We start from the raw sequence: 14,546 nt of genomic DNA, 5'->3' as shown, positions 1-14,546 counted from the left end.
TTGAACTTAATTTGTAATACATATGATCAAAATGGTAATGATAAAAAAAAAATTGTAAAACTAACATTTTTAGATGTTTTATGATTGAATAACATATATATATATATATATATATCCTTAACAAAACTTATAAGTATTAAAATGGAGAAAATTAAAATTTTAAAATTTTTATATATATGTATCCATATGATTACTTTAATTTGAAAGTCGAAAGCGAGCCAATTTCACAAAAAAATCTGGAGATATTTAGTTTTAGATGGTGAATATGCTATAAATATAATATTACATAAAATTAATAGATCAAGAGGTATTAGGAAATATAAGAGATAAATTTACAAAGAAGGTCAAAATTAGTCACAACTAGTTTATTCTTGCATTATTAAAACACAAAAACTACTCTAAATATAATATATATATATATATATATATATATATATATATATATATTGTTGAATATCTTGAAATATAAATATTTGCATAATCTTCATGATTGTTCATGTGAGAACCCGAATTTCCAGCAGTAGCTAGCATTTTGCAGTAGCTAGTAATATTCAGCTGCAATGTAAAAATTTCAGCAGCAGTTAACAATTCCAGCAGCAACTAATATTTCAGAAGCTGGTATTTTTTCAGCAGATAGAATCCAGCAGCAGAAGAGTTCACTCATCACTGGCACGAGATTTCAGCACACAGCTACTGATTCTGCTTATGACTTGTAATTGAAGCATTTAACATGGAATAAATGCTGTTAATGACAACATAATGACATATTATGACCATTAATTGGGAGGCTAACAGTCAGAATTTTTGCCTATAAATAACACTCTCAAATCTCTGAATATCACTTGAAATTCGAGCTAAGAGAGTACCTTTTTCGAGCCGTAAAATCCAGTAGCGAGAGCAAGCAGATTCCAGACTTCAACCGAAATTTTCTAGCAAATTACGGTAAGGAGGCTTATGTATAAATATCTTGAAACCAGTTTGATAATTTCTGTTTTGAAGCAAAATATATGTATTTTTGATTTCTAATATCTTATTCTTGAAGCACTGAAACCTAGTGAACTAATGATAGAAATATATATTCTGAAACATTCCTGATTACTGAATTGTGATTAATGACTACTTGCCTCACCCCTTAGAGGAGAGAACATATAGGAGACTGATATCAGTTTAGTCATGAAATTCACAAACGTGCTCAGTGCTTGCTTGCTAAATTTTAAGTTCTGATTTTTTTTATGAAACTTGTTATTCCTGAATACCGATTCCTGTTCTGAAAGTAAGAGTTTCTGTATATTATTTGTATTACTGTTTTTGTTTCAAATGGTTTCGAAAACTGAGAGTTATTCCCACCCCCGCTTATTGAGTGACGACCATATCACTCACCCACCAAACTCATCTCAGATAAGAACAAGGAAGAAACGTTAGAAGAAGAAGAGCAGAATCAGTTCTGGGGTTGGTGAAGAAGACTGTTGTTTCTCAGTTCAAATTTATGTTTTCTTTCCGCTGCATCTGTTGAAACATTGTTATGTTTGGTTTTTATATTTCCGCTGTAAAACATTAGTTATTTGAGATGTATCAGACAATGAAATATTCAGTCTTATGAATAAAAAGACTGGTTTCTGAATTTTGTACTTTTGAGGCTTGTTATTTTCGAATGTAAATTTGAGAACAACGCCGGTGTCGACTAACCCCGTACTTGGGGCATGACAGCTCATGTGAATGAAAAATAAAAATAATAATTGACATTTTATTTTTTTTACATAAAATGATATTTGACATGATTTTTTACCACCTAAAAGAAATGAGTTTCTCTATATATTTAAATTTTCCGTGTATTGAAATACTAGCTAAGTTTCATGGGTTATTTACACTAGGATTAAAATAAAAGTTTGGATGAATATTTATGTGTATTTAACATAAATTTAACGAATTTAAACAAGAATTATCAAATTATCTGTTAAATCCTTTAATGTAATTCTCAAGATCGAATAAATAATGTAATATTATCTTGTCCATATTGATAACTTATCGTATGGAAATAATAAATAGTTAGAAAAAAATGAATGACCAATCGGTTCCACCAATAAGTCAATAAATATGGTTGGGAATAATAAATGGTCTAATTTTATGTATTTTTAACAAAAATTAATCCTCTAGCTTCTAAAATTTTCTGATGAATTATATATGTTTCTTTTTGGTATTAAATTAAATTAAAATTCTATATGGAAGCCAACTACTCCATTGCAAGTGGCCTCCAAACTCCAAACTCTTCTATTTCAATTTTCAAAATTCTAAAGTAAGGGACAATGCCTATTACATAGGTTGAGGTATTACTACATATACAAAATTAATGTTATTTTTAGGAAAAATTATAATATCTGTCATTTAATTTTGGTCGTATATATATTCAAAATTGAGCCTTAGTTTTGTATTAACAGATTTTTGATAATTTTAATTATTTTAAATTGAAAATGATGATGTGACACCAGTTAACCATATGAGTGTAACGTTGACGTATTGTCAAATAGAAGACTAAAATTAAAAATAATATCATAACTTATAAAAATGTTTTATTATCGAATAAAATATTTTTTGCTGCAGATAATTTAATATATTTGATACAATAAAGCTTGTATTTATATATATAGATATATAATAACCTACAAGTTAAATCGGAGGGTAAACAAAAAAGAGGGAAAAAAATTGAAGGGGAAAAAACTTTCATTTTCACTGTTGAATTAATTGTACTCAACCACTTGGCACACTGATATAAGTCATTGTTACTGATTTAAATGAACAATACAAAGTTTGATTAAAAGTCAAGTTTTAGTTAATTTGATAATCACACCTATAATATCTAATATTATATAATCTTACGTAACTTATGCAGCAATTTCACGAAATTCCTAACTAGGTTTAGGACTTTTTTTGGCATTTGAAATTGAAATATTTACAGCTAAAAGTGAAAAGAGGAGACCTAGAGGTGAAATTATACTATAAAATATTTAGACAAGTAGAATTTTCTTTAGTTAATCGAAATTTTCTCCAAAGGATTAACAAAAGGACAAAAACTTGTGTGAGACGGTCTCATGGGTCGTATTTTGTGAGACGGATCTCTTATTTATATCATCCATTAAAAAGTATTACTTTTTATACTAAGAGTATTACTTTTTATTGTGAATATCGGTATGGTTGACCCGTCTCATAGATGAAAATTCGTGAGACCGTCTCACAAGAGACATACTAAAACAAAAGTTGATGTTTTTTACATATATTAATATCTAGAGTAGATCTCTTGTGAGACAGTCTCACGGATGTTTATTTGTGAGACGAGTCAGCCCTACCGATATTCACAATAAAAAATAATACTCCCAAATAAGAAATTCGACCCACGAAATTGATCCGTGAGACCGTCTCACAAGAATTTTTGTTATCATTTAATTACACAACTTCATATTCTACATTTATCTTTCATTCTTATTTTCATCCTACCAATTTAATTTAAAAACTGATAACTTCCATTTTAAAATAAAAATTATTTGATTATCCATTTTTTAAAAGACCATAAAAATAGCCAGTACACATGTAATGTTTATCTACCATTTAATATAATTTATTAAAAAAAATTGATGTCCAAACCCCACAACAGGAGTGTTTTTGATCCTTGGCTAAGATAATTTGGTTTTGGATGATAAATTTCATTTGAAGCGACAAATGGTTTCCTCTGTCAATATTCAAAATAGCATATGTTTTATCTTTGGATCAAATGTTTGCAACATTAAATTTTTTTACAGGATTTGTATAAACCAAAAGAATTCCCTTAAATTAATCCATTTCAATCAATTTACAAAAAGAGATTAATTAAACAAGAAGGTGCAAAAACAGCCATATTTTGATATTTGTATATATTTGTGGGATTTCTCATATGAAGTAGTTTCAAATACAATTTTGGATCAATTAAGTTTTGGTGATTTAACAAACCAAACCAAACTAAACTGATAATAAGCTAAATTGAACTGAATATGAGCTAAACTGAAAGTATTATAAGACAAAATTTGTTTGAAGCTCAACTGATATCAAGGTCTACCGAACCGATAGCTGAAAACTAATTGAAGTAAAAAATAATTGAGTATATGAAGAATTATTATTTAAAGAATCAGTTAGACTACTCAGAGTTACAAAACTGAATTATTAGATAAAACCTTCCGTACCAATATTTTCTGAATTGTCACAAATTCGCGAGCACTATCTATAGTGTACGAATTGCCAAAAAGGTCAGTGACGTGAAAAAACGAGACTAACGACTATCTAATTTGCAACATATATAATATTTGATTTTACTGATCGTTGAATCAAATCTATAAATAGAGGAACTTGTAAATAAGTTAGGCTCTTTGGAATCATCTTATAAGTTCAAGTATTCAAGTTTTCAATAACCCAACTGTTTTCAAGATTTTATAGCATGCATCATTGAGGATCAATCGTTGCTCAATATTTTCATTTCGAAATATTTATAAACTGACAGTTTGTGTACTGTTCTGATCAGATATTATAAAAATTGTAATCTCCAAGACCTTCTAGTGAATATCTTTCTCAATCTTTCTCATAAAGAGAAAGATGTGACGTATGAGTCATTCAAATCTCTAAACATCCTGAAAAATCTTTGTTTTATTTACATTTCATCGTACTTATTCTTATAACCCAAAATTTTTTTTGCTTAGTATTTTTTAGTGTTAAATCAGTCAGTTTAGCCCCCGTCTACGCAGACCTCATCTGATTGAACAAATTATTTAATTCAAAGTTGTAAACTCAATCAAATTTTTGAACAAACTAACATGTTTATTCAACATCTTTCCCGATCCTGAACACAGATATGCTAGAACCAGCTCCAAGTAACCATGAAAATACGCACGCATATTCTTGGGAAAAACCATTTGATTTCCCGCGAAAAATTACAGCTTAAACTGTAAAATAAAACAACTCAACACTCTTTCTTCGATTCTGTTTTTACTGCAAAATTCTCGAGAAGTACTCTGATTTTTCTTATATTTATTTAACGGAGAATATTCTTTGAGTGTGGAAGTTTCTCTTAAACCATTGCTCGTCTCCGAAGGCTGAAACCCAACAACTGTGAAAGTGTCAAGTTATAAGAAAGTGAGAGAGAATGGAGGAAACGAGAGAGATACAAAGTCAATTGCTCAAAGCTATTTTGCCCCAGAAATAGTCAATTCTTCCTCCCATTTTTAAGTATATATGTAATATATAGAATAACATATAATATAAAATATTATGGTCCATCTTCCAATTCTGTGGTGAAATTTCCGATTTTTAGTCACTGAGACACTTTGTTTAGTGCAAAGATTGAAGCTTTTTGAGATTTGAAAGCGGAGCGTAACAACTGAAATTTGTGGGTTTTGCATGTCGTTTGGTTTTCTTTGAATCTCTTTCATGTAATCTCACAGTACTCTGGCTTTCTTTTGAGTCCCTTCTTTCTTTTAGCTACAGTTTAACTTGTACATCGGAAGCTCGGATCAAACTTTATTGCCCTTTCTCATATTATAATATATTTTTTGGCCTTTCTGACCACTGGGTTTTTGAGGTATTGGACTTGAAACATCCTTTTGGGGCTGTTTTGTATTTCCTGGAATTTTTTTCCTAAGATTTTGGTTGTTGGGGGAGAAGTTCTTGCTTTTGACTACTACTAAAATCATGGGAACTTAATAAAATCACCTTCCCGTGAAAGGCCTGCACTACAAAACTCTATTTCTAGTTCAGAAAAGCTGATATTTAGCAGTGGAAGTTCAAAATTTTGATGTTAGTACAGTATGACGAGAAAAGGTAGAAAAAAGAGGCTACATTTCCGCGATGTCTACTCGTTCAAACGTGAGAAGGGATCACATAAAGATGACCATTCAAAGATTGGTGGGCCAGGTTTTTCCAGAGTTGTGTACTGCAATGAATCAGATAGTTTAGAAGCCAATCTCAGAAACTACGCGACAAATTATGTTAGGACGACCAAGTATACAACTGCAACTTTCTTGCCTAAGTCTCTTTTTGAACAGTTCAGGAGAGTGGCTAATTTTTACTTTCTTGTAACTGGTTCTTTGTCCTTCACTTCTCTAGCACCTTATTCTGCAGTCAGTGCTATTATTCCTTTAATCATAGTTATTGGAGTAACCATGGTCAAGGAAGGAATTGAAGATTGGAGGAGAAAGCAACAGGTATTTTGAATCTTGTGTGTTTTTTTCCTTCACATTTTGTCCTTTTTTAAGCTAGCTTTATAAAGTTTGATGGTGTTATTGTTATTTAGTGTAATTATTATACTTTTTGGAAGTAAATGGAGATTATATGCTTATGTTTATTGAAATGATTTAAGGTAATTAGATTTTAAGGTATATTAATTGTATGCTCGGATTGAAAAAAATTGTTGATCTGACTAACTAGGATATTGAGGTGAACAATAGAAATGTGAAGGTACATCAAGGTGATGGAGTTTTTAAGCCCACCGAATGGAAAAAACTGAAAGTTGGAAATGTAGTTAAGGTGGAGAAAGATGAATTTTTTCCGGCAGATTTATTGTTGCTCTCATCAAGTTACGAAGATGCTGTCTGCTATGTTGAGACTATGAATCTTGATGGGGAGACAAATTTAAAACTCAAACAAGCATTAGAAGTTACCTCCTCTTTAAACGAGGATCATGAATTCAGCGATTTCGGGGCAGTCGTTAAATGTGAGGATCCGAATGCTAACTTGTACAGTTTTGTTGGAAGTATGGAATTCGAGAACCTACATTTTCCTCTTTCTCCTCAACAATTGCTTCTCAGAGGCTCAAAATTACGGAACACCGGTCATGTATATGGAGCTGTTATTTTCACCGGACACGAGACAAAGGTTATTCAGAACTCAACTGGCCCTCCTTCTAAGAGAAGCAGAATTGAGAAGAAAATGGACCATATTGTCTACTTTTTATTTAGTGTTTTGTTCTCGATGGCTTTTATAGGATCGGTCTGCTTTGGTGTGGTAACTAAAGAAGACTTGGAAAAGGGACACAAAAGGTGGTATCTTAGACCCGATAATGCTAATGTTTTCTTCGATCCGAAGAGAGCTCCAAAAGCTGCTATATATCACTTCTTGACTGCCTTGTTGCTGTACAGTTACTTGATTCCGATTTCTTTATATGTGTCAATAGAAATTGTTAAGGTCCTTCAAAGCATTTTTATCAATCAAGATCTTCATATGTATTACGATGAAGCTCACAAACCTGCTCATGCCCGCACCTCTAATTTAAACGAGGAATTAGGCCAAGTTCATACAGTACTTTCTGACAAAACCGGCACATTGACTTGTAATTTGATGGAGTTTGTTAAATGTTCTGTTGCTGGTACTGCTTATGGACGTGGTGTGACGGAAGTTGAAAAAGCATTGGCGAAAAGGAAAGTGTCTCCATTGACAATAAATGGAGAAGATTACACCGACGTTCCGATTGATCATAGTCCTAAAAGAACAGTAAATGGAGAAGATGACTCCGAGATTCTGGTTGATAGTCCTAAAAAATCGGTTATCAAAGGTTTTAATTTCGATGACGAGAGAATCATGAATGGGAATTGGGTAAACGAGCCAAACTTTGATATTATTCAGAAATTTTTCCGGGTGCTGGCAATCTGTCAAATGACCATACCTGATGTTGATGACAAGACAGGAAATGTCACATATGAAGCTGAATCACCAGACGAAGCAGCTTTTGTTGTTGCAGCTAGAGAATCGGGCTTTGAATTTTGCAAAAGAACACAAACAAATGTATCTGTAAATGAATTGAATTCAGTTTCTGGAATTATAGTTGAAAGGTCCGTTTATTTAGCATGCCTTGTAGTATTGTAATCTGTGATTCTGTCCTATTGAGCTACAATGGTGTATATTCGTAAAGAAAATTATGATGATGCAGATCGTACAAGCTGTTAAACGTTTTAGAATTTAACAGTTCCAGGAAGAGAATGTCTGTTATAGTAAGGGATGAGGAGGGGAAGATATCGTTACTCTCCAAAGGCGCTGACAGGTTGGTTAATCTTTAGACTTGGTGCTCTTTTTCGACGCTCAAGTTATTACATGCTATTACTTTTTAGTCATATTTAACCTTTTTCGTGTCTGCACTCTCTGTTCTGTTCGGAGCCATTGCAGCGTCATGTTCGAGAGACTCGGTGAAAATGGAAGGAAGTATGAAGAGGAAACCAGAACACATGTGAATGAGTATGCTGAAGCAGGTTTAAGGACGTTGATACTTGCTCATCGGGAGCTTAGTGAAGAAGAATATAAAACATTTGAGGAGAAGTTTTCGGAGGCCAAAAACTCGGTCAGTACAGAGCGTGAGGCAATGATCGATGAGGTGACTGCGAGGATAGAAAAAGATTTGATACTTCTTGGTGCGACAGCCGTTGAAGACAAACTTCAACATGGGGTCGGTTTCGAGACATTCATGCCTAATTCTCATAAGTTAAATCTTGTCAAGAGATTTTTCCCAGATTTTTTTGCCACTGCAGGTTCCTGAATGTATCGACAAGCTTGCACAAGGTGGAATAAAAATATGGGTTTTGACAGGGGATAAGATGGAAACTGCCATTAATATAGGGTATATTCTCATCACGGTTCTTGTAAATTATATCTAGGCAACATTACTTTTCGGTGCATGTCTCATTGTAAAAATCAACTTTGCAGCTATTCTTGTAGCTTGCTCAGACAAGGAATGAAACAAATCACTATCACCTTGGAGACTCCAGAGATCACTGCTCTGGAAAAAATCGGTGAGAAGGATGCAATTGCTGAGGTAAAATCAAGTTAAAATATTTTTAAGATCACCATCATTTTAACTGTGAAATGGAGAAACGACGTTGAAACAAAAAGTTAATATGATTAATGTGTTGGGTTATCGTATTTCTCGTGTCCAAATCGCAGCGGATGTTTTAAAATTTTATTTTGACAATCAAAATATTTGGACACTCGTATGGTTTAAATAGAATAAACATACATAGGATGTTTAGTAAAATACCTTTAGTGAGTTTTCACTTTGCTCCAACTACGCCGGTATAAGCGGACGCAGCCTTGTTGTAAATCTCTACGTACGTTCTTCAAGTCTCCTTTCTTCAATCTCCCAGTCCGGTCCACGACTAGAAGATTAATTTCTCTTTTAAATAACACTAGAATATTTAGAAGAAGTTTTTGTTGAGATCAAAAACTCGAGAGATGGCTCAAATCGTAAACTTTCTTTAGAGGTGGCCGAAATGGAGAAGAGGGGTGAGGGAATTTCGAAACTCTTGGAATGAAATGGAGGCTAGGGCTTCAAGTCTCCTACTTAAACCACGACTTCATGACCTAATTTCCATAATATAAGATTTAGGTTCCATAATTAATTTTAATGGGCTTTATTAATTAATTGGACTAGTCCAACTAGTTTAATTAATTAATCAAAGTCCATTAAGAACTTTAGTTATTTAATATGTTGGACTTGTACTTCTACAAGCCCATCAAACATACCTCCCACTATTTATTTAATTTAATATTTAATAAATTCGACTTTTGAGTTTAAAAAATTAAATTCTCGTATTTTATAAATTCAACTTCTTGAATTTACTATCTCATAAATTCAACTTTTTGAATTTATTCTTTCAAAATTTAATAATTATAAAATCAACTCATTGAATTTACTATATCATAATTTTATATAAATTCATCTCCTTGAATTTATTCTCTCAACGAGAACAAAATGATTCAGTGCATGTGTGACCCTCAATGGTTCAGGGATACAGCTAGTCGTTGGTTTTCAACTCTTTGTGATTCAGAACATTTTCCTTTATTCGTGCTTACCCTAATTTGCCTCATTTCATGCACCAACATTTGGTCATGAGAATGTCAGAAATCATTTTTCTGACTAAACCCATCGAATCATGATAAGAGCGTCTAGTAGCATCGCTCCATGATTCCATAGATATCACTGATAGTGCCTGCAAGAACTAGTCGGTTATGATTAACCTACAATATAGTCTCTTCATCTCATATATCCTGATCGAATCTGCAACCATTGGTTCATCGAGGGTTGCATATTAGATTCGATAGCTACGTGATACGATCATGAAATATTGATAGTGTCATCACATGCACAACTAGAGAACTCATTCCCTAATGTACATCTCACACTCTGGCCAGAGATTTCATGCACTATTATTTCGTTAGATCACATAGGATATCCACACCCGTAGGTGAGCGCTGAATTCCCGACTACAATGCACTGACTTCTACATATGTCGCAATTGCACCCAATCTCGCCACCTTGTGACCCTCGCGGAGTCGGTAAACGAGTCAAAACACAATCTAGTATGCAGAGCCTCGGTGTTATCTCGGGTCGTAAGGATTAATTATGACAATCACAACCACAGACTTTTCCTCTCGATGAATGATAACCACTTGGAAAGTCCGATGGAGGGATATTCGGTACAATCATCGTATGATTACCCATCTGCATGATTGGACATCTCTATGCCCTTACCACGAAACACGGTACACAACATCACAAATGCTAGTCTCAACCTCAAGCGGGCTTTATCTTTATTTTTAGGCGGCTGAATCGACTATGAACAAATTTAGAATACACAGTGTTTACAAATGAGTTTCAGGATCGAATTACGATTCATTCGTATTAAAATATAATCAAGAACTTTATCTTTGCTGATTACATGTGTATACAGATAAAGCAAAATGAAACCATAAAAAAGTTAAATTATATTAAAATAAAGATTGTTTATTACAATTGAGTCAATAAATTCTTTAGCCAACCGTTGACCTGCAGAACGTATGTCTAACATAATGGACTACATTTCATCTTTTTATTAGGCTTTGAAGCAAAACGTGCGCCGGCAGATTACTGAAGGGATGGCTCAGATTGATGCATCAAGCTCTGGGGTGTTTGCGTTAATCATTGATGGGAAATCTCTGACATATGCATTAGAAGATGATATCAAAAAACCGTTTCTTGAACTTGCCATTAGTTGTGCTTCTGTTATATGCTGCAGATCATCTCCGAAACAGAAAGCACTGGTGAGTTGTTTCCTGAACAAATTTCACCCTGCTTGATAAAATATTTGGAACTTTGAAGTAGTCTTTCTTTATTTGAGCTTTAAAGGTAACGAGGTTAGTCAAAGAAGGAACAAAGAAGACAACTTTGGCCATCGGTGATGGAGCGAACGATGTGGGAATGCTTCAAGAAGCAGATATCGGAATTGGAATCAGTGGCGTTGAAGGAATGCAGGTGGAGAACGTTACTATTTTGTGTTCACTATCCTGGTTGCTCGATAAATTGATTAGTTTTACCTTTCTCTCTTGTATATTTCATCCATACATCAATAGGCGGTCATGGCAAGTGATATTGCAATTGCTCAGTTCAGATTTCTCGAACGCTTACTTTTGGTGCATGGACATTGGTGTTACCGAAGGATTTCTTCGATGGTAAAGTTTCTCAAACTTCAGCATCAGTGTAAAGATATCATCATTCTTGCGCCTTCCATTTTCTTCTGTGGGTGCAGATATGCTGCTTTTTCTATAAGAATGTTACGTTTGGTTTCACTGTCTTCTTATACGAGGCTTATGCATCATTCTCTGCACAACCGGCATACAACGACTGGTTTATGTCCCTTTACAACGTATTCTTCACGTCGTTGCCCGTTATTGCACTAGGAGTCTTTGATCAGGATGTATCTGCTAGATTTTGTCTGAAGGTAAGATATTTTAGAGTTTATGTGGAATATTTTTTGTCTGATTAAAAATATCAACAATCACCCTCAAGCCAGAGAACCACAAATAACTGGGTTGCTATATGATTTGAAATAGTACTACACGCTATAGAACTTATAACACACGTTCAACATTTCATTACAGTATCAGACAGTTTTTTAGGAACAGGAAACTAAGAAAATAATCTAGATTCTGAATCAATGTGAAACGGTTTTCTTTCATTGCTTGAATCACGTGGCAGTTTCCTTCGCTATACCAAGAAGGCGTGCAGAACGTCCTCTTCAGCTGGTGCCGTATAATTGGGTGGATGTTCAATGGAGTTTGCAGTGCCGTTATCATCTTCTTCTTCTGCAAAGAGGCCCTAAGTCTCCAGTCGTTCAAAAAGAACGGTAAAATAGCCGAATACCAAATTCTTGGAGCGACCATGTACAATTGTGTCGTCTGGGTCGTAAATTGCCAAATGGCGATCTCCATAAATTACTTCACACTAATACAGCATATCTTAATATGGGGCGAAATCGCCATATGGTACATCTTTTTACTGGCATATGGAGCTATGCCTCCCAGTTTTTCAACAACAGCCTACAAGGTTTTTGTTGAGTCTCTTGCTTCAACTCCTTCTTTTTATATTTTAACGCTCTTTGTGGTCATCTCGGCCCTCTTACCATACTATGTGTATAGAGCAATACAAATGAGATTCTTCCCCATGTACCATCATACGATACAGTGGATCAGTTACAAGAGTCGTTTAGGTGACGCTGAGTATAGTGATACGGTGAGACAAATATCAACAAGACCTACATCTATCGGTTTGACTGCTCGTTCAGTGGCAAGAACGAGCCCTTTGCGAGATACGACGCCGTAGATAGCAATTACTTGTGAAAATGTGATCATGTATAGAATTGTATGGTTTCAATGTATCATATGTTGTATCAATCAGCTACATACTGGCTCCATTACTTACTAGAATCCATTCAACTTTTCCAAGTAAAAAATGGATGGTTTGTTCATACATTTAGTTAGAGAAAATAAGCTACTTTTGTACTGTATATTTAGGTATTACTAAATGCACACTTTTTGGAACACGATTGGTAGTAGCTTTAACATAATTTGCAGTTTGTCCTTAATCATGAGCACCAAAAGCCTAACTATACAGAAGAAAAACCCATTTATAAACAACATTCAATTAGACCAAGTCACCATGTCATATCCATCATCACCAGCTATTTCATTTCTCCAGATGAGCCTCATGAAAGCCAAAAACCAAAGAAACAAAAGAAGTTATCATACATACCAAATAATAACAAATTCGGTAAGTTAGGAGACCGTGAGTCCGAGGTACTCAACCCCGGATCGTCCCAAAATGATAGCAAACTCATTGAAGCTTATGACACCATCACCGTTTGTATCGGCCTCTTGCATCATGTCGCTTAGCTCGCGATAAGTCAAGGGCTGTCCCATTTTGGCCATCTGCCCCGCCAGCTCTGCTGCTGTTATGTAACCATTTCCGTCACGATCAAACGACCTAAACACCTCCAAGAGTTGATCCTGATTGATCAAGACTTGTTCGTTTAAGTCAGGTAAAATGGCACCCACCAATTCGTCGAATTCGATGGAGCCATTGCCATTGGCATCCATGTTGGCTAACATGGCATGGAGTTGGTCGCCGGTTGGTTTGAGGCCAAGGGACCGGAGGAGCGCCGCTAGCTCGAGCTGCGTGAGGCTACCATCCCGGTCCATGTCGAACCGGTCAAAGATGTCTTTGAGTTGTTTGAGTTGCTCGGATTGGATTTTGGCCATCATTTTGGCGTTGGTGTTGTGGGATGAGGGGGATGTTTTTGTTTTGTTGGCTTCGGTTGGTTTTCGGAGATCAATGTTTGTGGGGTTGTGCTTTATTTTTACATCGGGTGGACGAATGGTTCAAAAAGAACTTTTAATACTAAATTCTTATATAGTTTTTTTTCTTCCCAAAATCATATTTCTCTCCTACAAACTATATTATTTTGAATAATTTATTCGGACTGCATGTCACAATCTTCTTAAATCACTTGCATCGATCATGTTATAATTTTTAGTCGTAAGATTTATTCTAATCTCCGATGACACACACTGCAAATCCTTCATTGTTTATTTAGCTCCTTCAGCCGCCGCTAGGATAAATGTAGCTTGGTCGTTTATGGCAGGCTAATCCTAATATTCTCGATCCATATCGTTATTATATGTTTACGGTTTTTTTTTTGAGTAGGTTTCTTGTGAGACGGTCTCACGAATCTTTATCTGTGAGACGGGTCAATCCTACCGATATTCACAATAAAAAGTAATACTCTTAGCATAAAAAGTAATACTATTTCATGAATAACCCAAATAAGATATCTGTCTCACAAAATACGACCTGTAAGACCGTCTCACACAAATTTTTGTTTTTGTTTTAATCTATGTTTTAATCTATTTGATTTCTTTATATTTTAAGTACCATTCAATTTATCTATTTTATCTTTTTTATAATATTTTTATTATATATATATTCTTAATCTCGTGAGATATTAATTATTATATAATAGAAGTTATATACTCCACGATGATATGATATTGTCCAATTTACGTAAACTCTCATGGATTTGTTTTTGGACATTACCCAATAGACATCGTATCAAAGCAGATACCACGTCCAACCCATCTATTTATATGGTGGGAGTAGCTTAGTCCATTTTAACCGTTCTAATAAATCATCATATCCAGTGGGGATTGCATGTACAAATTTTTAAAGAAGGTTC

The 14,546-nt window shown here is 34.2% G+C and overlaps 2 protein-coding genes across 2 annotated transcripts; one reads left to right on the top strand and one right to left on the bottom strand.

Moving 5' to 3' along the window:
* Window positions 1–4,895: 4,895 nt before the first annotated feature.
* Window positions 4,896–12,797, top strand: LOC142543546 (putative phospholipid-transporting ATPase 9). The gene is made up of 11 exons (XM_075650870.1): window positions 4,896–6,218; window positions 6,442–7,841; window positions 7,940–8,050; window positions 8,173–8,449; window positions 8,532–8,620; window positions 8,707–8,815; window positions 10,876–11,079; window positions 11,165–11,290; window positions 11,389–11,487; window positions 11,565–11,756; window positions 12,014–12,797. Exons 1-11 carry the CDS (start codon window positions 5,823–5,825, stop codon window positions 12,635–12,637), a joined length of 3,627 nt encoding a protein of 1,208 aa, XP_075506985.1. The 5' UTR covers window positions 4,896–5,822; the 3' UTR covers window positions 12,638–12,797.
* Window positions 12,798–12,981: 184 nt separating this feature from the next.
* On the bottom strand, window positions 12,982–13,684 carry LOC142543547 (putative calcium-binding protein CML15). Its single transcript, XM_075650871.1, has one exon. It carries the CDS (start codon window positions 13,573–13,575, stop codon window positions 13,090–13,092), a length of 486 nt encoding a protein of 161 aa, XP_075506986.1. The 5' UTR covers window positions 13,576–13,684; the 3' UTR covers window positions 12,982–13,089.
* Window positions 13,685–14,546: the final 862 nt, after the last annotated feature.

This window comes from Primulina tabacum, chromosome 4 (assembly GCF_025594145.1).
Source record: "Primulina tabacum isolate GXHZ01 chromosome 4, ASM2559414v2, whole genome shotgun sequence".
NCBI classification, from domain to species: Eukaryota; Viridiplantae; Streptophyta; class Magnoliopsida; order Lamiales; family Gesneriaceae; genus Primulina; species Primulina tabacum.
The sequence above is the reverse complement of the archived record's forward strand: the minus strand, read 5'-3'. Positions and strand labels throughout refer to the sequence as shown.